Source organism: Stegostoma tigrinum, chromosome 19 (genome assembly GCF_030684315.1).
Source record: "Stegostoma tigrinum isolate sSteTig4 chromosome 19, sSteTig4.hap1, whole genome shotgun sequence".
NCBI classification, from domain to species: Eukaryota; Metazoa; Chordata; class Chondrichthyes; order Orectolobiformes; family Stegostomatidae; genus Stegostoma; species Stegostoma tigrinum.
The window spans coordinates 60,026,088-60,053,386 of NC_081372.1; the positions used below are offsets into that span (position 1 = coordinate 60,026,088).

Genomic DNA, 27,299 nt, shown 5'->3' on the forward strand with positions numbered 1-27,299 from the left:
CTAAATCTAGGGGTACAACTGCTCTCCATTCACCCTGTTCATAACCCTCATAATCTTACAGACCTCTATCATGTCCCCGCTCCATCTTCTCTGCTCTAAAGAAAGCAATCCAAGCCCATCTAGTCTCTCCTTATATCTCGATTTCTCCATCCCAGGCAACATTGTGGTGAACATCCTGTGTACCTACTCCAGTGTGATCACATCCTTCCTGCAGTGAGACAAACAGAACTGCAATGACGGAGGGCACAATGTCGAAGGCAGTGCATAGGATGATAATCAAATCGACTGCTTTGTCCTGGATTGTATCAAGCTTTTTGAGTGTCTTTGAAGCTGCATTCATCTAAAAAGTGGGCAATATTCCATCACACCCCTGACTTGTACCTTGAAGATGGTGGACAGACTTTGGGGAGTCAGGAGGTGAGTTACTCACTGCAGAATTCCTGGCCTTTGACCTAGTCTTGGAGCTACTGTATTTATGTGACTACCCAGTTAATCAACAAACTCTAGTTCATCGTGTAATGACCACATCTTTCATTCTGTGATAATGGGAACTGCAGATGCTGGAGAATCCAAGACAACAAAGTGTGAAGCTGGATGAACACAGCAGGCCAAGGGTCCAGGCCCGAAACGTCAGCTTTTGTGCTCCTGAGATGCTGCTTGGCCTGCTGTGTTCATCCAGCTTCACATTTTGACATCTTTCATTCTGTTTATTATCGGATTGGAGAGTAATATGGGAATATACATCTTTAGATCAAGGAGATTTTAAAAAGTTATGTTTGCAGTTTTAAGAATCATGGTTACTGAAGCACATTAAGTTAGTATAGTGTTGCCTTTTCTTGGAACAGTGACAGAGAAGTCAGACTGGTGGGTTTCTGAAATAAGGGACAGCTGCCTGCCAACTACATTTTGACTGATTCCTGGGCAGATGACCACAGCCTATATTGTGAAAAGTGTTAGGAAAACGTCAGAAAGCCACTGAGTTATGTCCAGATTAAGCGTATTCTGGTCAAATGCACAGTGCAGAATTGAACAAGAGTTTGTTTTCCGTTCATTGTGGGCGTGTGATATACAGTTCCTCATATGACAGCTGATAAACATGCAGGAGTACATGGCGATGCACTGTTGGAAACAGCCCGACTCTGCAAAACCTGTCTACAAGGCACAAGTCAGGAGTGTGACAGAATATTTCTCACTCTGCCTGGATGAGTGCTGCTCCAATAACACTCAAGAAACTTGTCACAATTCAAGAAAAAGCATTCTATAAGAAAATTTAGAGCATAGAGATATGGACTGTACAGTATGGAAACAGACCCTTCGGCCCAACTTATCAATGCCAACCTGATATCCTAAATAAATCTAGTCCCATTTACCAGTATGTGGCCCATATCCCTCTAAACCCTTCCTATTCATATCCCCATCTAGATGCCTTTAAACATTGTAATCATACTAGTCTCCACCACTGCCTCTGGCAGCTCATTCCATGCATGCACCACCCTCTGCCTGAAAAAGTTGCCCCTTAGGTCCCTTTTAAATCTTTCCCCTCTCACGTTAAACCTGTACCGTCTAGTTTTGTACATCTCTACCCTGTAGAAAAGACCTTGGCCATTCACACTCTCCATGCCCCTTATGGTTTTATAAACTTCTAAAAGGATTCAGTCTACATATATTTTTATACATCTATATCTATATAGAACTTTCTATAAAGTCTCAGTCTTCGATGCTGTAGGGAAAACAGCGCCAGCCTATTCAGCTTCTCAAACCCTTCAAACCTGGTAACATCCTTGTAATAACATGGTGTAGAGCTGGATGAACGCAGCAGACCAAGCACATCAGAGAAGCAGGAAAGCTGACATCCTTGTAAACCTTTTCTGAACACTTTCAAGTTTCACAACATCCTTCTGACAGCAGAGAGATCAGAACTAAACACAGTATTCCAAAGGCGGCCTAATCAATGTCCTGTGCAGCAGCAACATGACCTCATAACTCCTATACTCAGTGCATTGACCAATAAAGGCCAATTCCTAACAAAGATACTCAGGAGAGCCACATACACTGACCAAGTACTGAAGTTCAACAGCAACCAACCTAACGTACACAAACGAAGCTGCGTGCGAGCGTTACTTAAACAGGCAACAACACACTGCAGCAGCACAGAGCACTGCTGAGAAGAAGAAGAATACCTCTTCCAGGTGTTCAAGGACAATGGAGACCTGAAAAACTGGGTCAGAAGATGCCTATTACAGCAACGACACCAGGAAAATACTACACGCCTCGACAGACTCATCATGCTACCTTACATCAGGAACACATCGGAATTGACCACAAGACTTCTACATCCACTGAGCATCAGAGTAGCACACAAACCCACATCAACCCTACACCGACTGCTCACCCGAACCAAAGGCCCACTACCCACCATGGACAGGACCAATGTCAGATACAAGCTTTCCTACAAATACTGCGACAAATATTACATTGGACAAACAGGAAGGAAGTTAGCAACAAGAGTACACGAACATCAATTGGCTACCAAAAGACACAACCAGTACTCACTCATCTCTATTCACATGGATAAGTAGAACCACCAGGATAGGACAACACAAAGCAGAGACAAGCATGGGAATTCCTAAAAGCCTGGTACTCCACTAAGAAAGCCATCAATAAACATATAGAGCTTGACCCCATATACACTCCACCGCGAAGGAAAGCCGGAATCCAGCCTGACGGACACCAGAGTTCAAATAAAAGGCTGGGAAACACAACAGCGCTTCATCGGAGGCTGCACGGAAGATGTTACCCAACATGGTAATGAAACATCTGCAGAACAACGAACCAACTCGGCGAGCCAATCAACCACAATACCTTATTCACTATCCTGTCTACCTGACTCTACGAATTATGAGCCGGCACTCCAAGGTATCTTTGTTCAGCAATACACCCCCAGGACCTTACCATTAAGTGTATAAGTCCTGCCCTGATTTGCCTTTCCAAAACGTAGCGCCTCACATTTATCTAAATTAAACTCCATCTCCCACACCTTGGCCCAGCGGACCATCTGATCAGGGTCCCATTGTACTCTGAGGTAACCTTCTTCGTTATCCATTGCACCTCGAATTTTGTTGTCACCTGCAAACTTACTAACCATATCTCCTATGTTCACATCCAAATCATTTATATAAATAACAAAAGCAGTGGACGCAGCACCGATCCTGTGGCACACCGCTGGTCACAGGCCTCCAGTTTAAAAAGCAACCCTCCAACACCACATTCTGTCTCCAATCTTTGAGCCAGTTTTGCATTCAAATGGTGAGTTCTCCCTAAATCCAATGTGATCTAACCTTGCTAACTAATCTACCATGCAGTACCTTGTAGAATGCCTTGCTGAAGTCTATAAAGATCACAACCACCACTCTGGCCTCTTCAATCCTCTTCACTACATCTTCAAAAAACCCAATTAAGTCAGTGAGACACAATTGCCTACACATAAAGCCACGTTGACTATCCCAAATCAGTCCTTGCCTTTCCAAATACATGTAGATCCTGTCCCTCAGGATTTCCTCCAACTGATGCCAGGCTCACCAGTCTGTAGTTTTCTGGCTTTTCCTTCCCACCTTTCTTAAATAATGGCACCATGTTAGCCAACCTGCATTGGTCCGGCACCTGACCTGTGGCTATCGATGATACAAATATCTCAGCAAGTGGCCCAGCAATCACTTCCCTAGCTTCCCACAAAGTTCTAGCGTACACCTGAACAGCTCCCAAGGATTTATCTACCTCTATGTGTTTAAGATGTTGCATAATGGAGTCATCAGCCATGATTGCCAAGGGTAGTCCATGTTTCCCTGTAATCATCCTTGTAAAGTATCTGGCCCATGAAATGAAACTGGAGTATGAGAGTTTTCAAGGTGTAGAGACCCCAGTACACCAGGCTCAGATTTCTAAGATGCGGTACTGACAATCACAGATAAACTTGTGTAGTAAAATTGATGGAATGGAGTTGTTTTCATTTCCCTAAGTCAGCCATGTGATGCTATGATAGTTTCACTGTGATGGATGTGGTGCCTATGCATACCATCCTAAAGCTGGCTGGCCGGGCTGCAGCATTGACCTCATCTCAGGGAAATGACACAAAGCTGTGTGATGCGGCACAACTTACATCAGTAACAGCCTCAATACCTTGTGGTTTGAAGATGGTGAAATCCCACACAAGTGCCCAGTAGATCCTCAGAAGCAGCCAGTTGCATGAACATTTTGTGTAACTGTCAGCTTAACGGGCTCCATTTTAGGATGGCCACTCATCCCTTCAGTTCACAGATTCCACTCCAGCAGTTAGCACAGTTGTCAAAAACAATTTTCTATTTGCATATCTATGCTGACTATGCTCATTCAGATTATTTTTACACAGTTGTTTATTTATCATATCCTTTAAGACAGATTTGAGCATTTTCTCTACTATAAATGTAAGGTTGATGGGTCTCTGTTTCCCTGTCCTTCCTTAAATGGTGAGGTTAACATTCACAAGCTTCCAAGGAGGAATAATTCTGGAATTTCTGAAATTTTGGAAGCTAATTACCACAGCATTATCTCTATAGTGACCTCCTTCAACACTTGTAAACCTTGGGGACTTAACAACTTTCAATCCATTAATTCATGGCAATGCTGTACTTACCTGGTATGACTCCAGACCCACAGCAATGTGGTTGTCTCCAAACTGTCCTCTGGGCAATTAGGGATGAGAAATAAATGCTGCCATAGTCAGCGATATCCTCATCCCACAAATGAATAAAGAAGTTGTAAAGGAGCTTGGTTGGACCATACCTGCAGTGTTGTGACAAACAAAAACAGAAACTGCTGGAGAAACTCAGCAGAATTGGCAGCACCCGTGTAGAGAAAACAGAATTAATATTTTGAGTCCTGTAATACTTCTTCAGTAGACATACAGCTGTACTGTATGCAGCTTTGGTCTTTGTTTCAGTAAAGATATTCTTGCCATAGAGGGCGTGCAAGGAAGGTTCACCTGGCTTGTTCTTGGGATGGCAGGACTGTCTGAATTTCAATTGGGCAAGATGGGCCTGTAATCTCCACAGTTTTGAAGAATGAGAGGTGGTCTCATTGGAATTTACAAAGTACTTAAAAAGATGGACAATGCAGATCTCGGTAAGATGTTTGGCTGGCTGCAGAGTCTGGAACCAGGTGGCACTATTTAAAAATAAAGGGGATGCCATTTGAGTCAGAGATGAGGAGAAATATTTTTCACTCAAACGCTTGTGAATATTTGGAAATTTCTAACCCAGATGGCTGTTGCAGCTAAGCTTTTGAGTATATTTAGAGATTAATAATACTTGATTACCAATAGCATCTGTTATGGGGACAGTGTGATTCAAAGGCTTTCAGGTGTTTGATCAAACATGATCGTATCAAATGGTACAAGATTGACAGACTGAATGCCCTACTCTGTTCCTATCATCCTATATTTCCAACGTGTGCAGCTCCAACAACATAAGAAGCTTGATACCATTCAGAACAAAGCAGCCCACTTGATTGACACACATCCACAAACATTGATGATTAGCAGCAGCAGTGTATACCATCCTCGAGGTCTAAAGAAATTCACCACGGGTCCTTTTGCAGAACCTTCCAAACTCATGACCACTTTCATCGAGAAGGACAAAGGTCTGACACACGGGAACACCACAAGTTCCCCTCTGACTGGCTCATCATCCTGACATGGGCACATATTGCTGTTCCTTCAGGGCTGTTGGGTCAAAATCTTGGAAATCCCTCCCTAACAGCACTGTGGGTCTACCATTAACACCTAGATTGCATTGGTTTAAAAAAGGCAGCCCAATACCACCTTCTCAAGAGATATTAGGGATGGGTAATAAATGCTGGACTAGCTAGTGATGCCCACAGCTCATGAATGAAATGAAACCTCCCATAATATAGACATTGGTAATGTGGTTCTGAAGGATTCAATGAGTGTTTATTCCAGCTCTTTGTATGTAGATATAATACAGTCACAATCACTTCAGCATCTGGGCTAAACAGCACCACACTTCCATCGGCACAGCATGCTTCAAGTGGCTCTGGGATAAGATGCAGTCTGAGTCCTTTCAACCCTTAGGTTAGATGCCTTGACACTAGCATGTTTGCTAAAGATATACTAGATACTAGCTGTGAGATGCAACAGCTCAGTGACTAACACTGGCCTATCAGCAATGGACATCAGACCATTACGTGGCTGATATTGGTTCTCAATAAATGAAATACATGACAGTGATTGATATAGATTCTGACTTACTGATGTTGGGTTTCTTACGCAAACTCTTGTGTAGGCTTCTCAAGTTTTCAGACCCTCTAATCTATGCTGCTCCCCACTTCACTGGAATTGTATTCAGCCCCCCTACTCAACGAATGGTGTGTGCTCCTTAACTGATGTTGGCCCATCAGCTGGTGGTACTAAAGGGAGAGACCAAGTTGATGCAAGTAAAAAGTTTCTCCTGGTTGAGGAGTCCAGAACTGGGGCATAATTTGAAAATATGGGGATTGCCAGTTTGGACCAAAATGAGAAGTTTTTTTTTACTCAAAAATAGTGAATGTTTGGAATTTTATACCCTTGGGGGCTACTGAAACTCAGTCTTTGCATATATTAAAAGTAGAGATTGATAAATTTTTGATTGTCAATGACATTTGTTATGGGGCTAGTGTGGATAAAAATATATCTTGTAGCAGGACAGACTTCACCAGCTAAATGGCCTCAGGCTGTTTCTATGTATTCGGTCCTTCGGGCTGATATTGGTCCCACTAGGAATGGTTCTTAGTCCCTCTAGGGAGCATGGCCCTTCAGCAAGTGGTACTTGGCCCCTCTGGTTGATGATGACCCCCAGGGAGTGTTACTCTGCCTCTCTAGTTGATGATGACCCCCAAGGAATGTTGTTCGGCCTCTCTAGATGATGCTGACCCCCAGGGAGTGTTGTTCGGCCTCTCTAGATGATGCTGACCCCCAAGGAGTGTTGTTCGGCCTCTCTAGATGATGCTGACCCCCAAGGAGTGTTGTTCGGCCTCTCTAGTTGATGCTGACCCCCAGGGAGTGTTGCTCGGCCCAGGGAGTGTTGCTCGGCCCCTCTGGTTGATGACGTCCCCCAGGCAGTGTTGTTCGGCCCCTCTGGTTGATGCTGATCCCCAGGGAGTATGGCTCGGCCCCTCTGGTTGATGATGACCCCCAGGGAGTGACGTTCGGCCCCTCTAGATGATGCTGACCCCCAGGGAGTGTTGTTCGGCTCCTTTAGTTGATGCTCAGTGAAGCGTCACGCCGTTGGCCCAAACTTTGCTCTTTGACCTCGGAAGGCGACGCCGCTTCCGCTCTGGCGATGGCAGTTTCCATAGTGATGGGGCCTGCTCAGGCCCGCGGCCGCCTCCTACTCCTCGCCGCCTGCGCCCTGTTATGTGGGGGCGGCCGGGCTTTGGTGGCGGGGCCCCCGCTCTGTCCGCAGCGGGACCGCTTCGAGGAGGAACTGGTGCTGAAGCCGCTGAGCTCCGGGGACCTGGCGGCGGATTTCCAGTTCCGCACCCGCTGGGATGTGGAGCTGGACACGCGGGACAGTAAAGACAGCAGGGGTGAGGCTCAATGCCGGGGGAGTGCAAGCGTGCAGGGTGGGTGTATGCTGTGGGAGCGAACCTCCAGGGTGAGGGCCCGGGTTGTCAGGTGAGACTCTGTGTGGCAGGCATACTGTGGGAGAGCGACAGGGCTATGTATCGTCATGAGGGCCCTTTGGTGGGGGAGGGTTGCATGGACATACACCGGGTTGAGGTACAGACATGAGGCGGGCAATAGAGGCACGGAGAGGGATAAAGTGATGGAGTGGCTATTTGATGGGTGAGACCTGTCCCAGGGGAGACAGACCCGTGTGATAGGGATAAAGGTGTGGAGCTGGAGCAACACAGCAGGAAAGCTGACGTTTTTGGTCTGGACCCTTCTTTGGAAAAAGAAGTCTAGGCCCGAAACATCAGCCTTCCTGCTCCTCTGATGTTGCCTGGCCTGCTGAGTTAATCCAGCTTGTTATCTCAGTAAATTCTAAGGACTGCCTTAGGTGACAGTTGTGCTGGACAAGTTATAATCAGAGATACTCAAGCAGCTAGAATTAGCTGAGTGATGATATCTCGGACAGTTGTTGGGCTGGAGGAAGTTATGAAAGCAAGAACAGGCCCCACCACTGTGGAAGCCCCCGTTGCCAGGGCAGAAGTGGCATCGCCTTCTGGGGTCAAAGAGCAAACACTGGGTCAACAGAGTGATGCTTCACTGAGCCGTGAACTACAGGGGGTGAGTACTGCTCCCTGAGGGTCAGCACCAACTAGAGGGGACAAGCTCCACTCCCTGGAGGTCAGCATCGACTAGAGGGGCCGAATACTGCTCCATGGGGATCAGCATCAACTAGAGGTGTGTGCTGTATCTTTAACTGTTTATCTTTGGCCTGGATAAAATAACATGAAGTAGTTTTTGTTACCATGTTGTTGCCTGTAGTGTCTATTTGTCTATACATAAGAAATACACTGGTCCATTAAGAGTGATGAGGAATTTATTCCTTTCAAGGGTGGTTAATCTGCAGAATTATTTACCACAGAGGGCCTTCGATGTTGAGACATTAGGCTCAGATTGATGGATTTTTTAATCAGAAAGATAATTGAGGTTTATGGAGAAAAGGCAGGAAAGTGTAGTTCATAATTGGGTCAGCCATGATCTCATTGAAAGCAGAGTAGACCTGATGAGGTGAATGGTCAGTTTTTGCTTCTACATCCTATGGAGTGATCAAGTGCTATCCCTTTGGGGTTTTGATTCCAGAAATTCTGGTGGTAATGCTCCACTACTAATGCTCAGGTTCTTTCTAAAGTGTCTCACTACAGGCTGTTTCCAAAGTCACTGGGACAAGTAATTTCCAAGTTCTCGGTTCGCGAGCTGCACCTCTCCTTCACTCATGGTTTCTGGAGGCGGTCTCGGTGGGGGCAACCTTTCCTGCAGGCCCCACCTGGAGCGGAGCTTTGGATCTGGTTCCAGTCGTCAGTGTCGGAGTAAGTCACACGCTTACCTTGGCTTGTCCGATATTTACCCTCTTGAGTCTGGGTGTGCTTCCTTTTGGTTTCTGCTATTATAAATTCCTACGTTCATATTTTTGACATGCATTGCCTGTGTAAACTTCGAACACTTTTTAATTTAATCCTACTTTCTTGAATAGCAGGATCACAATTGCAGGGCGCTAGACAGAATGGGTAACTACAAGCTAGGTAGCTTGACATCATAAATTGCAAAGTTGCTAGAATCTATTATCAGGTAACTGGTAACAGGGCACCAGGGAAATCAATGTGTGATTAGGCAGCATCTGTTTAATTTTATGAAAGTGATAATTATTGATAAATCCAATAAAACATCTTGAGAGTATGATTAGTAAGGTAGATAAAGGGGGATGCAGCATAAGCATAAGGGTCAATTTAAATGTGACCTTTTAAATTGGCCTTCGAAAAATTGCTTCTAAAATGGGGCTTGACTTGTACATGGAATATTGATGTGATGATCGCAATATTTGTGAATCTGTAAGGGGTCTGCTGTATGGGCGTGAGCTTAAATTCCTGCACATCTATGCAGGACATCCCATATTGCCTGCTGGATCCCAAGGCACCTGGTTATAAGTAAGTAGAACATCAACATGTGGGCTAAAAAAACTAAGCCTAACACCTAATGTGAGTATGGAATGTCATGGCTAAAAAAGAGGAATTAAATTTTAAAGCAAGTGTGTAGAAAAAAAACATTATTTGGGGCAGAAAATAGCAGATCATCTTGAATGGCAGGTAGATTTGTATGTTGCAGTGTACGGTACTTAGATTTTCCAAAAACAGTCGATTTAAAAAGTTACATGGCAAGGTTCTGTGCAAGATGAGAGTTCAGTGGGTTGGGCTAATATATTGCATAGACAGAAAATTTGTTGAAACAGGAATAAACAAGTAATGTTGAGGTTAGCTGGCTGTTACTACTGGAGTGCTGCAAGGGTCAGAGTCTGTTGTTCGTGATCCACATTAATGCCTTACTCTCAGTATTATTGTCAAAGTCTAATATAGCAAAGCTCATGATTATTTAATCTTGGCTGGGAAGTGAAGGGATGAGATAGAAACAGTGTTTGCAAAAGAATGAGCAAATGTGAGGTTATTTACTTTGGCAGCAAGTAGAGAAAAGCTATTATTTAAACATTAATCATTTTGGATTTCCTCACACACTAAACACAAAGTGTGGGTACAGAAAACCACTTGGAAGGTCTGCTGATCTTGTAAGGAGGCTGGGGTACAAGAGAGGGGAAGTAATGCTAGAATTGAATAGGCCTTGGAGAGATTACACTGGGTTTAGCTTGTACGATTTGGTTTCCGTATTGAAGAAAGGATATACTTTCCTTGGTGGGAAAGATGCTGGAGTCAGTTATAAAAGATGAAATTACGACTCATTTGGATAGCAATAACAAAATAGGTCAGAGTCAGCCTGGATTTACGAAGGGGAAATCGTGCTTGACTAATCTTCTGGAATTTTTTGAGGATGTATCTATGAAGATGGATACGGGAGAACCAGTGGAAAGTAGTGTACCTGGAGTTTCAGAAAGCCTTTGATAAAGTCCTGCATAGGAGATTGGTGAACAAAATTAGGGCATGTGGTATTGGGGGCAAAATACTGAGTTGGACTGAAAATTGGCTGGCTGACAGGAAGCAAAGAGTAGTGATAAATGGGTCCCTTTCGGAATGGCAGGCAGTGACCAGTGGGGTACCACAAGGTTCGGTGCTGGGACTGCAGCTGTTTACGATATATATTAATGATATAGACGAAGGCATTAGAAGTAATATTAGCAAATTTGCTGATGACACAAAGCTGGGTGGCAGTGTGAAATGTGAGGAGGATGTTATGAGAATACAGGGTGACTTAGACAGGCTAGGTGAGTGGTGGGATGCATGGCAGATGCAGTTTAATGTGGATAAATGTTCGGTTATACACTTTGGTGGCAAGAACAGGAAGGCAGATTACTATCTCAATGGAGTCAAGTTAGGTAAAAGGGAAGTACAACGAGATCTAGGTGTTCTTGTACATCAGTCAATGAATGCAAGCATACAGGTACAGCAGGCAGTGAAGAAAACTAATAGCATGCTGGCCTTCATAACAAGAGGAATTGAGTGTAGGAGCAAAGAGGTCCTTCTGCAGCTGTACAGGGCCCTGGTGAGACCACACATGGAGTATTGTGTGCAGTTTTGGTCTCCAAATTTGAGGAAGGACATTCTTGCTATAGAGGGAGTGCAGCGTAGGTTCACGAGGTCAATTCCCAGAATGGCGGGACTATCATATATTGAAAGATTGGAGCGACTGGGCTTGTATACACTTGAGTTTAGAAGGATGAGAGGGAATCTGATTGAGGCGTATAAGATTATTAAGGGATTGGACACTCTGGAGGCAGGAAGCATGTTTCCGTTGATGGGTGAGCCCAGAACCAGAGGACACAGTTTAAAAATAAGGGGTAGGCCATTTAGAACAGAGTTGAGGAAAAACTTCTTCACTACTGAGAGAGTGGTGGATATATGGAATGCTCTGCCCCAGAAGGCAGTGGAGGCCACCTCTCTGGATAGTTTCAAGAAAGAGATAGATAGAGCTCTTAAAGATAGTGGAATCAGGGGTTATGGGGATAAGGCAGGAACAGGATACTGATTGTGGATGATCAGCCATGATCATAATGAATGGTGGTGCTGGCTTGAAGGGCCAAATGGCCTACTCCAGCACCTATTGTCTATTGAGTGTTGCAATAAAGATAGCCAGCCGGAGAGGGCTGTTATGTGGAGAAGATAAGGATAATGAGTATGTATTGTAGGGTGTTTAGAATAATGAAAAGTGATCTGTGAAATAAACTTACGACCTTGAGAAGCTAAATGCAGATTGGCTGTTTCTCCAGCGAATGGTTTTCCCCATTTCAGACTGAGATTGGAAGAAATCTCTTTGCTCAGTTCTTTGGCTGCCAAGTTGTTGAGTACATTTAAGACTGAAATCAGTACTCTTAAGGACTTGTGGGCATATGGGTCAACAGTTGAAGCCAATTGTTTAAGTTAGTTGTAATCTTATTGAATGATGGTGCAAGCTTGAGGGGCTGAATACTTCTGCATTTGTTGTTGCATGCTTCTTGCATGCTCCCTTCTATCTCAGCAATGCTGTGCCAATATTAATGGGAAGGTATGATTAAGCTTTGGTGTGTTTAAAAAGGCAACTTCCCCAAGAATTTATTAGGAAAATATTTTGAAAGAAAAAGAACTGAATTCTGTCTGCATACCCTGGCCTATAACCCCTTTTTTACTTGAAGATGTTTAATATTGACTTGCTGCTGTTAGGTTCGTTTTATTCCCTCCTTTTATCATTCCATGATAACCTCTATCGGGGCCAAGAAGGGAGTTACTAGTCTGTTGGTAATAATTCTGCAACAAGAGTTCAGGCATACCAGGAACGCGCAGCAAACAATTACGACAATCAATAAGACAACCGATTCTTACAGTAGGTATAAGCCCCAAGAACCACCCAGAAGCCATCCCAACCATCCTTCCCCAGATTGGGGTCCTTCTCTGTACTGGTCCAACTGACCCTGTATGGCTTGGATAGCTTGACTAATATTATAGAATTCATCGGTAACATGGGTAATGCATTTATTCCCTATAATTGTACATACTCCTTGTTGAGCCAGCTGATAGTCCACTGCATACTGGGTTTGCTGAGCATAGATCCGAAGTTCGGCTAATTCTTGATTTACTGCTTCCAATGCCAACATTGTGCTGTTTCGGTATTGGCATCCCAGGGTGACCTACTGGATCGGCTATAGATTATCTCTGCTGTCGTGAGTCCACATACAAGGTAGTTTCGGTTTTTAGCGGACACCGTCCCTGAGGACACTCCCAAATTGACAGTTCCCAGGAAGCCATATCCTAAGGGTGAGCCCAGGGTTACTGGATCCTGCTACTCAGCCCAAAACTCTTTGCTTATGGAGCATGTGGCAATTCGTTGTCGAGTATGTGCTCGTTGGGGACAAGGGACTGTGAGATGCCCAATGGCCCCAACAGCAAACAGCACCGGTGAAGTTGGAGTAGCAGTAGACAAGGTCCCATTGAGAAGCAAAACAAATCCCTTCTTAGCATGGTAGCAGGTGACAGACTCACATACTATCCTGTAACTATTCCAGGAGGATTGACCCTTAAATGGTTGGAAGTCTGAGGAGTGAAACAGAAATATCCCATACCTCGTTTGTGGGTGCCATTACAACTCCCACAAGTCCACTGTATGCCTGAAGTTACGTTTACCGGGCTTGATTCCAAACAGGGGCAGTTCAACTTTTCTGAAGAAGGGTCTCGGCCCGAAACATCAGCTTTCCTGCTCCTTTGATGCTGGTTGGCCTGCTGTGTTCATCCAGCTTCACATTGTGTTATTGCAGTTCAATAGCCCTCCTTTAGTTGTACAAGTTCGTTTTACATTCTGACGGGGCTAGGAAGCATCATGGCGATGGTTGGTGACGTTTACTAAGGCATATACAGAACAACTTGCAGTACCATTAAAGCAAAGCGGATAGCTGGTAGGATCTGTGCTGTTGGCCCATTCCTTCCCAGATTTAGACTTAGGTTTAGTACCTGTACAATTGGAGGGGCCGTTAACTATCAATTCCACACATTGACCCTGCACACCCCTCCTCCAAGTTCCTCCCTCCCCTTGGCAAGGCTCACCAGAATAACCTACTTCATAGAGTTGGTGAGGGTTCCATCCTGGGGTTGCTACAAATAAAGCCTGTATAGACTGTGCTAGCGGATAACACACCGTTCGATTAACATGCAGTTGGATATGTGTCTTATAAACAAATTGTCCTCCAACCCTCTCGTGGTCTGAACAATACTCAGTCCAATGATTAATTACAAGCTGGTGAGGGGACCCATCGTTTACAGTCACTGAGGTGGATCCAGCGATTCTGCCCTTTGACTTTAAGTGCTGTCGGAGTCTGGAGAAACACTTAAAATGGCCTTTTCCACCTTGGTCCGAGCTTGAAATCTCCTGTCTGTGGCCACGAAGAGCAATTCTGATCCTTAAGGTCCTGGTCTGATATCTGCGAAGCTGGTCCGAAGGCACACTTTACCTGTGAATGGAGAAACTTTAGAGATGACGTTAGCTGCTGGAAGTATTATGCATTTCTTCACCCATAACATTCAAGTCTATTTGGGTGAGTGGGCCAGTATTGGCATCCCAGTGTTCCCTACTGGGTCAGCCATAGACTATCTCTGCTGCCGAGAGTCCAGTGGTAGAGTGGGGTGTTATTCTCATGTGGTACAGAGCTAGGAGCATAACCTTTAAGCAGTTAAGGCCGGTTTCAGATGTTAGCTTAGTCAATTTAGCTTTGAGAGTTCAGTTAGCTCCTTCCACTATCCATGCCGCCTGGGGGGTGGTAGACACAGTGGAATTGTTGTTTCACACAATTCCTTACTGATCTTTCCTAGAAAGTGGGGGCCATTATCCGATCTAATTTGTCAAGGCACTCCAAACCTTGGTATTACTTCAGTTAATAACAGTTTTACCACCACTGAGGCTTTATTATGTGTCATTGGGAAAGCCTCTATCCATCTACTGAATACATCAACAATCACAAGGCAATACTTATAGCAGTGTACACGCGGTAATTCAATAAAATCTAGCTGAATGCATTTCAATGGCCCACCTGGCAAGAGTGTTCTTCCTGGTGGGCATCTCACCCCTTGACCAACATTGTTTTGCTGGCAAGTCAAACATGATGCTTTACAAGACTGGGCTGTCTCAGCCAGTCGGGGGTGCCACAAGGTACGGAGCATGATACCTCTCATTCCCCCCTTGCCAAGTTGGATATCAGAATGAAGATAATCAGCAAAGGCAACAAAGCATCAGGAATACACAGAGATAATGAGAACTGCAGATGCTGGAGAATCCAAGATAACAAGGTGTGGACCTGGATGAACACAGCAGACCAAGCAGCATCTTAGGAGCAGGAAAGCTGATCTTTCGGGCCTTTAGGCCTAAGATACTGCTTGGCCTGCTGTGTTCATCCAGGTCTACACTTTGTTATCAGGTATACACACTTGGCTGATTGGAGTAACCCTAAGGCCTGATGATGCAAAATGTGAACATGTATGTGCCTTCCAAATGTCCTTTTCAGAGGCAGGGGCGTCCCCCTGCCAGTGCTGAACAGTGACAATATCTGGCATGCCCGTCGTGTTCGAAGCACGTGAGCAATTTATTGCCTGCTTGCTCAGAGGGCACAATAAAAGTGTGATCTGCAGCAGCCTGTTTGGCAGCCCTATCAGCACGAGCGATGCCCTCTGCGGCATGGGCAGCGCATTTGATAATGGCCAATTGTTTATGGAGAAGGATTGCCTGGAGAAGGCCTTGGACATACAAATAATCCTGGATGGGTGTGCCCAAGGATGTTAAAAACCCACACTGAGACTACAACTGGCCGAAGTTGTGGGAGATGCCAAAGACATACCGAGAGTCAGTGTAAATATTTGCTGCCTTCCCTGAGGCTAGAATGCAAGCACAGGTGAGGGCAAAAAGTTCTGCTTTCTAGCAGACACCGGGGGGGGTCAAATGCTGCCAGTTCTAATGTGGAGGCGACGTTGACAATTGTGTATACGGAGAGGGGTGTACCCAAGGGATCATAGAGGAACTGCTGTCAGTAAACAAGGTAAGGTCCGGAGTAGGGAGAGGGACGCCAGTAAGGTCTGGGCAGGGACAGGTTAAAAATTGCTTCCTTAGTAAGCAGTCATGGGGGGGGGTTCTGAGACCTCATCTGGCGGGGCGGCGCACTCAAAAACGTGGCTGGGTTAATAGTGGAGCAGAAAGAGAATGTCAAAACGGGATTGTTAAGGAGTGCTACTTTGTAGCAGCTTAAATGTGCAATGGTAGGGTGTTGAGTCTGGTGGGAGATGAGGGGGACTACAACAGCATGTGAGGTATAGACAGTAAGAGGCTGGTGGAGAGTAACATTAGAGGCTGCAGTGACTAAAGAATAAATCGCAGGAAGAATCTGAGAACAAGGAGGGAATCCCAGAGCTAGAGTCCAGGCGGGTAGAGTTGTGGAGGGGGGCAGTGATCCCGTTGGGGCAGAGCGGTGCCTTCTGCAGTCCTCCTCATCTTGCTTGTCTGTGTCATTACTTTGGAACAACATCGGCAAGCCAGATATGTCAGGAGGTACCTCCGATTTTTCTCTTTCATCAATTTGGCCTGCCGCTGTAGTCCCTCTGTTCTCTGTTTTGTCTTTCCCTTCCCAGCCTTTCTTGTTTATCTCCTTCCCTTTCATTCATTTCATGATCCTCGCACTGCAGCTTTAAAACCTCCCAGGTTTTTTGGTTTCCCTTCATTATCACATATGGTAATCCCTCTCTGACGTGCATTATTCTCCCAGCTGGCCTGTTTAGATTTATTTGTTATTTCCTCAGCAGTCTTTCTCCACTTGGATATTAAAGTTTTCTGTTTTGTCCCCGTATTACATTTCCAAATTGCCTCTTCTGCTTTTATGCATTTATCTACGTCTCAAGATCCCCCTATTGGCCAAATTTCATTTCCCAATATCTTATTTAGCCATGCCGACAGACGTCTGAACCTTTCTTCATTTTCGGGGTCATCCTGACATAATCGATGCAAAGGCGTTCCGTCACCCGACTTATCCGACGTCTGTCCCATTTTAACGCTTCAACTTATTACTTATCTCTGCATACTAGTTCAGTATCCTTGGTCTCCACACCCACTTCAGGGTCCTGATCTTCGCGTGGGGCATTTCCCCTCTTAATGACCGGTCTAAGGCAGGGTAGTTGAGACAGACACTGTAGTTATCCTTTACCTTAGGTACTCCATTCCAGTGACTTGAATCCCGGTATTGGAGGACTCTAACCTCGGAATTCCAGGGGGACTCTAACCTCCCTGCCGAATTAGTTTATCAATCTGTACTGACCTGGGGACTCGAACCCTAGTCACTGGGAAATTCTAACCTCCTGGAATTAGTTTATCATAGCCCTGGGGACTCTAACCTCCAGGCATAGGATCCTTCAGTGAGTCGTCTCAGGGTTCCATCAGTACAGAGCCACGTAGGGATGAGGGGTCGCACAAGTGGTAGCTTAGTGAGAGAGACCAAGGTGAATCATACCTTGTGGGCCGTCTGTCTCACATCACCAACCCTCGAATAATCACTTATTCAGTCCTCCACATAGGACCTCTGTACATTTTTGAACCCTGCTCGCATGCCAAATGTTAGGTTTGTTTTCAGAGACCCTCTGCGGAGAACTGCTGTGCGCAACCAACACAGAGTGCTGAGTATCGTGAATGATTCTCCCCAAACAGGGGACAGTCCCTGCTTTTACACCCTTGGAATTGGCAGATACCTAAAACAAGTACTACATCTGAGAACAGGATACAACTTTGATTGTCACAAAGTGTCTGGTAACGACAGGATGCGATTTCAAGTGGTGACAACTGCCTGGCTTGATTAAAGGTCACTGACCTGGCCGTCTCAGCAGAAACAGGGGTACCAATCAGTGTGGGTAGAGCCATAAAGATTACAGAGCTTAATGCTTTGTGTTTACAGATGTTTCACACTCCCACATATGTTTCATGCCCAATCCTATTTGGGCAGGAAGTTGAGACAGTGTTCACATACCCCTGTATGAGGACGGAAGGAGCATAAAAAATTATGGGATGTTAACCCATTAAAACATCTCACTGTGTGTAAGAATATGGTGGTTTGCCTGATGACTTACTGCAATATTTGTATAAAGGTAACATTGCCATAGCCCTGCAGGACCATAGAGCTGCCCTGTCATTATACTGGTCGTAGTTTAACTTGGTATCACTCTGTATTGCAAACTTATCTGCCCAACTGGTTGTATGATGCTTGTTCCAATATGGACATGAGCCTACACCACAAAGCTGGTACTCAGACCATTGTGAGATAATAAAATGTGAGGCTGGATGAACACAGCAGGCCAAGCAGCATCTCAGGAGCACAAAAGCTGACGTTTCGGGCCTAGACCATTGTGGTTCTGTTTATTGAATATGTCTGTATGAGTGGTGTGTTACGTTGAATGAGGTAAAGTTTCATCATGCTTGTCAGCACTGCCTTGAAATTAGGTGAGGTGCAGTTTGTAAGTGAGACTGCTGATTTTGTCCATGTGTTAAGGATTGATTGTCACATCTCTGCATGTACATTATGTATTGACTATATGAACTTAACCTAGATGAACCTTTTGTTCACAGTGTTGACACCACCTGGAAGGAGCTGACTAATGTGCTGTCTGGTTTGTTCTGTGCATCTCTTAACTTCATTGACTCAACAAACACAGTTACTCCAACAGCTTCATTTAAACCTCTTGGCATCATTAATGGTAAGCATTACATTTTTCAGCTAGTGTGTGTATGTCTTTATAGATGCATTTTTATATTTGATATGTATATGTGTAGCAGTCTTCCGTAAAATCACTCCCTTGTTCTTGGGACTCACCCCAACCTCAATTCCTTGGACTGTGTAACAGTCTTCTTTCCTCACCATCATTTCCATGGCACTTACCCTCTTTATTGCTCACTGCACTTCTCCATCTTCCTTGCTTCCCATTCCTCCATACTATGTAGATAACTTAGTAGCGTGTTAGTGAGTGTGTTATACTTTGGAAAGTAGTGATAGTTTTATTCCACCAGCTGTGGATCATTACTGGTCATTTTCACTCACTAGTATGTTTTGTGCTTTCGTGGTTGCTTGTACACTGTTTTGAAAATATTCAAGCAAGTAAACAGGTTGGCAAACTAGATGCCCCATACAGTTGAATGCAGGTTGTATCAACCTGAGTAGGCAGTAGGATACTTGCTGTAATCATGCCTCCTGTTTTGCGTCTTGTACTATAAACTGGTGTCGGGATACCTCACCCTATCTGTATATTTTCCTGTAGAAACAGACCATAAATTCCTCAGGTATGCAGTATTGCCGAGAGAAATCGTTTGCACTGAAAATCTTACTCCATGGAAAAAACTTCTACCCTGTGGTTCAAAGGTAAAATGCACAAGTGAAACATCACTAACGGGGCTAGAAATAAAACTTAACTATGCATTGTGTTTTTACTTCAGTTTGTGCACATGATTAACACTAGCAAAGATTAGAAATAAGTCAAATGAAAAATATCTAATATGTTCAATTATGCAGCAATAACAGTAATACAAGAAATGTATTTACTATACAAAGCAAAGAGCCGTGAAATCCTTTGTGTAAAATGCAGTAAAAACCAGTACATAATGCATAAGTGACGACCATGCATCTTGCATGAACTGTGTTCTAGCTGGTTACCAGAGATGGGGTGAACCAAAAGGGCTGCCCTGCCTAAATTGAAACATGCTTGAGTTTGACCTGCTGAAGTGACACTGGGGGCACAGTGTTCTCTGGAGAGGTTGGACCAAGGTTGAATGAATGTAAGAGTTTAGGGCTGGGCAAAGGGCAATGACCATCTTAAAGTTTGTCAGGAGATTGAGGGTTTGTGGAATTGTTATTATTATTACAAAGTCATCCACAGTTTCACTTTATTTGGAATCCCATCTCCTTTGATTACAGAGATATTGTGTGTTCAGTAAGTGGTTCATAGATTAAGCTGAAAGTGGGAACAGCAGTAGTTGTGGTAGCTAGTGTACACTAGATGGAGCCTGTGACATCTGGTACGTCACGTGTGCTAGGATATGAGGCTCATGAAATTGCGATAGTAAGTTTTTACCTTTATCAATTCTGTTTTCCACCCCTGTTGTTCTCTCTTTTGCCTGCTCTTTGTCAAGAGGTGTTTTGTGTTATAGGCAGGATTGGCAGTACTGCTGAAAGCTGAACGATTGTTTCACACCAACTATCATTCACAAGCTGTCCATGTCAGACCCATTTGTAGGGTGAGTGTTAAACATTGGATTATGTAGTGCAACTTGGAGCTGCTTTTACCAGAGTGACTGGAGTTTTGTGTGATATTCACATGTAATTCTTTCGCAAACATCCCAGCTTTCAATGCAGTTCACATTACTGGGTTCCAAACTGCTCCTTTCTGCTGCTTTTTGATGAAATATGTACCATATTGGAGAAATGTTACAAAGCACGGAGTCTCAGTGATTTTACAGCACAGGAAGTCTCCGAACCCATTGTACATCTGTTGGATGATTCCTCCCATCCGTTACTTCACTAAAAATCTGGATTGTGTCCGTTAAACTAGATTTGCCCGTACTAAATTAATGCCTTCCTTTCCTTAATGAATCCATATTTGTCCATATGACTGTTAAGTTTGTTTTGGATTATCATCTCCAAAGGTTTTCTGTGCCTGGCTGATCTAGTTGTTGGGCTTACTCTCACAGCCCTCGTTGAACATGCTGTAACATTTGCAATTCTTTTGGCACCACCCATGTATCCAAAGAATATGGCCAGTGTCTTTGTAATTTCCCTCAGCATCCAACCCTGATAATTCAACAACTTTTAAGTGCAGTCTGCTTTTCTAATCTCTCCCTTTTTTATCAATTTTCAGCCCAGCCAGAGGTATCTTGACTATCACTTGTTTCACTGTGATTTGACAGCATATTCTTCCTTATTAAACACCGATGCCTCTGCCCTCATGAACAGATTCTCTTTATGGTTCTGATTGGCCCCACACTGTCCTCTTGCTACACTTTTATATGTTCCCATAAAACATTTTAGGATTCTGTTCTAATCTAGTTGCCAGTCTCTTCTCATGCTGTCTTTGTCTCTGCAATTATTTTTCACTTCCCTCCATGCATCATGTGTTGGGCTTCTTACTTGTTTCATCAACCTGACATTTGTCATGTACATGCTTTCTTTGCTATCTTTTATGTTATCCTAGAAACCATGGCTTTATTGCTTTACCTTTTCCCCTTGATAAAATGTCTTGACTGCCTTCAAACAGACTGATTAGATACAGCCATTGTTCTGTTTCAGTTTGCCTGCCAGTCATTGATCCCAATTTATCTGACACAGATTAACCTGTTAACGTGTTCAAGTTTACTTTCTCCTAGAATCTTACTTTTACAGTAAATTGTTCTTTGCCCTTTCCACAGATAACTAAATTTTACGATACAACTCATTGTCCCCTAAATGTTCACCTGCTGACACTTGATTCACTTAGCCTTTCTCATTCTCCCAGAGAGATCCAGCCATACAATGCCTCCTCTCCTGTTGGATTGGAAACTTTATTGATCTAAAAAAATTCTCCTGAACATATTTCATAAACTCTGCCCCTTGTAGATATTTTCACTATCACTGCCCATGTTACTATGATAATTAAAGTCTTCCATTATCAGTACTCCACAATTTTTGCCACTCTTTGAAGATCCCAACAGATGTACACTTCTAGTTTTCCACTAATTGATGGTCCATAGATTTACACAGTGTAATGTTATGTCAGTTGTTTCCTATCTGTAATCAAGTAAGCCCTGTCCTTTATCCCACTAGTAATTTTCCTTCTGTAACATTGTAATATTCTCTTTAAATCACACTCTACCTTTGTTTCCCTCTCTGTCCTTCCTGAATCCTTTGTATCTAGGAAAATTTTTGTGCCAGGCCATAAAATTTCCAAGTGGCTATCTACATCAATAGCTTGCCAACCTTATTTACTCCACTCTGTGCATTTCTATACATGTGCTGTAAACCAAAGTTAGATCTTATCGCCTTCCCTATGAGACTGACCCCATTGTTATTTTCTCTAGTGCATTACCCACACTCTCCTTGCTTCAAATATCAATCTAATTCTTCTGCAACATGTGTTTCTGGGTTGTATTCCAAGTCCTAATATAATACGAAATTGAAATTGGACCCAAAATTATCCAGTGTCTAGTACTGCAGTAATATCAGAATTGTGTGGAATATCTAGTCTATTATTTTTAAACATACGCATATGCGGCATAAATACAAAGAATTTTCCCTGTCTGATATTCCATTCTGTCAACAGAAGAACGAAGTTGTCCCGCACTATGAGCTACAACCACCAATTCCTTGTTTGTCTACCAGTATATTTGAGTATGTTTGTTTAGGTCTTTGTAATGTTTATAAATTGGTGCACCTTATATTTTTGCATTCTTATATGAAGAATATGTATTCTTTGCTACCTATCTAGAATGAACGGTGTACCAGTACCTCCTGGGAGCTGACCCAGACCCTGTCTGTCGTCTTTGACCTCTATGCCTCTGGCTCTGGTAAACGAGGTAGGTAAATTAGATATGAAATGATAGAAAATTTTCTGGGATGAGACATTACAACCTCTTTCTGAGGGTAAAGGGCAGCTTTATGTTTTGCATCTGGGCTTTTTATCAAAGGGTTAAAATGGGTAAAAGAAAACACTTACATGACATCTTTCTCAGAATTCCTAAAATGCTTTACAGCCAAATAAGTACTTCTGGAATTTAGTCACTTTTGATGGAGGAATAAGGTAATGGCTACATTTTTGTTTTGTTCTGATGTTGATGGTGGATACTGGGAAGAACTTCTCTGTTTTTCTTTGCCTAGTTGCATCCCAGCTAGGATGTTGGGTTAATGTTTCATCTGAATGATTTGCAAAGCTCGCTCAGTACTGAAATGTTAAGCCTTATTTATTGAATCAAATCTTGAGTGGAGCTTGATCCCCCAACATTCTGACTTGAGATGGGGTGGGTTAGGGTACTACAAACTGAGCCAAGCACAACATTTCAGGATATATACTGGAAATATTAACATTCTTTCTGCAAATTACAGACCAGTGAGTCACTTATTAGTGAAAAATTTATTGGAGAAAATTGTAAGGAGAGAACTAGTCTCCACTTGGAGAGGCAGGGTTTGACCAGGGATAGTCAGCTTGGCTTTGTCAGAGGAAGGCCATGCCTAACAATTTTGAATGCTTTAAGGAGATGGTCAGGTGTATTGATGGGCTTGGCGCAGTTGGTGTAATTTATATTGATTTCAGCAAAGCTGTTGAAAAGTTCTCACATGGGAGACTGTTAAAGAAGATAAAAGAGTAACATGGCAAGTTGGATCCAAAGTTGGTTTGGTGGCAGGAGACAGGGTCGCTGTAGAAGGCTGTTTGTATGACTGGACCGCAGTCTCCCTATTGTTCTTGATACATATAATTGATGTAGAAGAAACTATTGCAGTGGGTGGGTGGAGGGTGGTGGTAGGGGAAATGGTAAGTACGTTTTTGGATAACGTAAAGATCAGCCAGGTGATTGAAAATAAGGAAGAAGATCTTGGGTTATAGGAGGATATGGACGGATTAATCAGATGTTTAGATCAATGGCAGATGGAATTTAACACTGAAAAGTGAGAAGTTAAGCACTTTCTGAGAAGTAAAATGGCTGGGTGTACTTGATGAATAGCAGAACGGTATGAAACTTAGAGGAACAGAGATATCTTGGAGTGCTTGTTTACAGATCCCTGAAGGCAGCAGGTCATGTTAATAGTTTGGGTAAAAAGGCATACGGGACACTTATAAACTGTGGCATAAATCATAAGATCAGGGAGTTTATGTTGGAGCTGTACTGAACTTTGATTAGCCTGCAGCTGTCTCACTATAGAAAGGATATGATTGTACTGGAGGGGTTGCAGAGGAGATTCACCATGATGTTGCCAGAGATGGACCATTTTGGACCATAAGACCATAAGATTTTGAAGCAGAATTAGGCCATATGGCCCATTAAGTCTGCCACAGTATTCAATCATGGCTAAAATATTTCTCAATCCCACTCTTCTGCCTTCTCCCTAGAGCCCCGAGATCCTCTTACTAATCAAGAATCTATTTATCTCTGTCTTAAAATACTTGAAGATTGACCTCCACAGCCTTCTGTGACAGGAGTTCTACAGATTCACCACCCTCTGGCTGAAGAAATTCCTTGTCATCTCAGTCCTAAAGGGTTGTCCCTGCACTGTGAAGCTGTGCCTTCTGCTCCTGGGCCGCCTCCTACTGGAAATATTGTCTCTACGTGTACTCAGTCCAGGTTTTTCAATATTCTTTAAGTTTCAATGAAATCCCCTCCTCATTCTTCTAAACTCCATTGAGTACACACCCAGAGTTCTTAACTACTCCTAATATTAACAAGCCTTTCATCCACAAGATCATTCTTGTAAATCTCTTCTGGATACTCTTCAAGTCCAGCACATCAATCCTCAACTGGAATATTGTATGCCATGTGGGTGCCTCATTAAAGGAAAGGTGTGAATGCATTGGAGAGAATGCAGAAGCAATTCGCAGGGAAGTTTCCAGGAACGAGAAACTTCAACTGTGAGTAAAGATTGAAGAAAGTGGGCCTATTAGAAATGTAGAATATAGGAGCAAGAGTAGGCCATTCAGTCCTTGAATCTGCTCCATTGTTCAATATGATCATGGTTGATCATCCATCTCAGTATCCTCTTCCCACTTTCTCCCCGTATCCTTTGACTTCTTTAGTCTTTAGAACTATATCTATATCTTTCTTGAAAGTCTTCAATGTTTTGGCCTCAACAGTTTCCTATGGCAGTGAATTCCAGAAGCTCACCACTCTCTAGGTGAAGAAATTCCTCCTCTTCTGTGTCTTAAAAGGCCTACCTTTTACCCTTAAGACTATCACCCCTGGTTCTGGATTCTCCAGTCATTGAAAAATTTCCTTCCTGCAAGTACCCTGTCTAATCTTGTTAGAATTTTGTAAGCTTCTAGGAGATACCTCCTCAATCTTACAAACTTCTTTTCTTATTCAGTTGTGAGGTATGTGTGTCGCTGACTGGGTTAGCGATTATTGTATGTCCCTGGTTGCTTTTTGAGAATGTGTTGGTGAGCTGGTTTATTGAACCATTGCAGTCCATAGACCCCTTAGGGAAGAAATCCCAGGATTTTGGTGCTACAATAGTGGAGGAGCAGTAATATATTTCCAAGTCAGGATGGTGAGTGGCCTGGTGGAGAACTTGCAGTTGATGACTGATCCAGTCTTTCCCCATATGTCAGTCTTATCATTCCAGGAATCGGTCTGGTAAACCTTCTTTGCACTCCCTTAATAGCCAGAACATCCATCCTCAGATAAGGGGATCAAAACTGCACATAATGTGCAGTCCACCTTAGAGAGAAGAAGGCAGGTAAGAGTTTGAAAACTTCTGTCAAATCTCCTGAGCAGCTGGATAGAGTAGACAGGGAAAAGCTGTTTCTAGTTGTAAACAAAAAAAAAGGACAAGAGGGCATATAAGATAACATGGCGTGAAGCTGGATGAACACACCAGGCCAAGCAGCATCAGAGGAGCAGGAAAGTTTGACATTTTAGGTCGAGCCCTTCTTCAGAAATAGGAAGACATGTATTTAAAGTGATGTGCAAATGAAGCTAGTGGAAAGAAAAATTCAAATGGTTTCACTCTACCCCATAATAATTCCATGATTCTGTTTAAGGGCGCTTGTTTAAACAACAACAGTTATACTTACAAGAAGGCAATCACTCTTGTAGCTCGGACGGTCTTGCTTTCTAATGACTTTTAATAGTGTGTGGTTTGAAACTTATCATAGTCATACAGCATAGAAACAGGACCTTTAGCCCACCATATCGATGCCAACCAATAAACACCAAACTACACTCATCCCATTTACCCGCTTTTGGTTCATAGCTACAATGTCCTGCCATTTTAAGTAGTCATCCAGATGTTGCAAGGGTACCCGGCCCCACCACTCTTTCAAGACGGCACATATTATATTTCTGTTAATCTCTACGTGAAAGAATTTTTTCTCAGATCTCTTCTAAACCATTTACTCTTCACCTTAAACTTGTGCTGTCTGGTCTTGGACCCTTCTGCTATGGGAAAAAATTCTCACTATGTACCCTTTTGTACATTTGTATACCTCAATCAGTACCCCTCAACTTCCTCTGCATCAGGGAAAACAATGCCAGCCTATCTAGTCAGTCCTCATAACTGAGAGTTTTGATCCCAGGCAATATCCTGGTGAATATCCTCTGCACCCTCCAATGTAATTGTGTCCTTCCAATAATGTGGTGACCAGAACTGTACATGGCATTCCATCTGTGGCTTAAACAATGTTTTAGAAAGTTGTAGCAAGATTTCCTCGCTCCTATATTCTATCCCCAGCTAATGAAGGCAAGCATCCTGTATGCCATCTTCGCCAGCCTATCTATCTGTGCTGACACCTTCAGGAATCTATGGACTTGTACACCAAGGTCCTCTTGTTCTTCAGAACTTCATTGTATATGCCCTTCTCTAATTAGACCACCTGAAATGCATTACTTTGCATTTATCAGGATTTGATTCCATCTGCCACCTGCTCTGTCCCATTTACCATGTGATCAATATCAGGCTGTAACCTGAGACCATCTTCCTCCATCACCAGCACCAATGTCATTTGTGCCTTTCTGTTCTTCATTTCTTCTCCTTCGTTGTTGTCTTCAAATTCGCAGAACAAATCACTTAGATCATAGAATCCTTACAGTATGGAAACAGGCCCTTCAGCCCAACAAGTCCACACCGACACACAGCATCCCGCTGATTGCCCTATAACCCACCTAATCTACACAACCCCAAACACTACGGGCAATTTAGCATGGCCACTCCACCCAGCCTGCACACCTTTGGACTGTGGGAGGAAACCAGAACACCTGGAGGAAACCCGTGCAAACTTCACTGGGTCCCTGGCGCTGTGAGGCAGCAGTGCTAAACACTGAGCCATCGTGCTGCCTTCGAATGTTGAGATTTGACTGCTGAAAGGTGTAAACCTGAAACATCAACTTCCCTGCTCCTCTGATGCTGCCTGACCTCCTGTGTTCCTCTAACTCCACACTGTATTGACTCCAATTTCAGCATCTGCCGTTCTTGCTATCTCCTAATGTTGGGATTTAATTAATTTACAGCTACCTAGTCTGCACATCCCTGGATGCTATGGGCAACTTAGCATAGCTAATCGACCTAACATTCACATCTTTGGACTGTGGGAGGAAACAGACATGATGAGAATGTGGAAACTCCACACAGATGGTTGCCCAGGGCTAGAATCAAATCCAGGTCCCTGGCACTGTGAGCAACAGTGCTAACCACTGAACTACCATGCCATTCTCCCCTCTTACTTTTTAACTCTCTGCAGCCTTGGGCTTGTTGTGCTGTTATATTAGATTCATACTTTGATCTAGTTATTCTGTTTGCCAATGATCATTGTCCTTGGTTGCAACCTGAACAGGATGCCCTCGGCATCTAAACAACCCACTGTTCTTTTGGTCAGTCAGGATAATTGAT

The 27,299-nt window shown here is 43.6% G+C and overlaps 1 protein-coding gene across 2 annotated transcripts in view; it reads left to right on the forward strand.

The window, feature by feature from the left end:
- The first annotated feature begins 7,345 nt into the window (after positions 1-7,345).
- Positions 7,346-27,299, forward strand: part of pigt (phosphatidylinositol glycan anchor biosynthesis, class T) — a 36,684-nt gene continuing 16,730 nt past the window's right edge. For both annotated transcript variants that reach the window (XM_048549719.2, XM_059652886.1), the window contains exons 1-6: positions 7,346-7,617; positions 8,889-9,066; positions 18,314-18,441; positions 19,000-19,100; positions 19,886-19,972; positions 22,195-22,282. In XM_048549719.2, the coding sequence (XP_048405676.1) occupies positions 7,371-7,617; positions 8,889-9,066; positions 18,314-18,441; positions 19,000-19,100; positions 19,886-19,972; positions 22,195-22,282 (829 nt within the window). In that variant the 5' untranslated portion in view covers positions 7,346-7,370. The remainder of the gene's footprint in view (positions 7,618-8,888; positions 9,067-18,313; positions 18,442-18,999; positions 19,101-19,885; positions 19,973-22,194; positions 22,283-27,299) is intronic.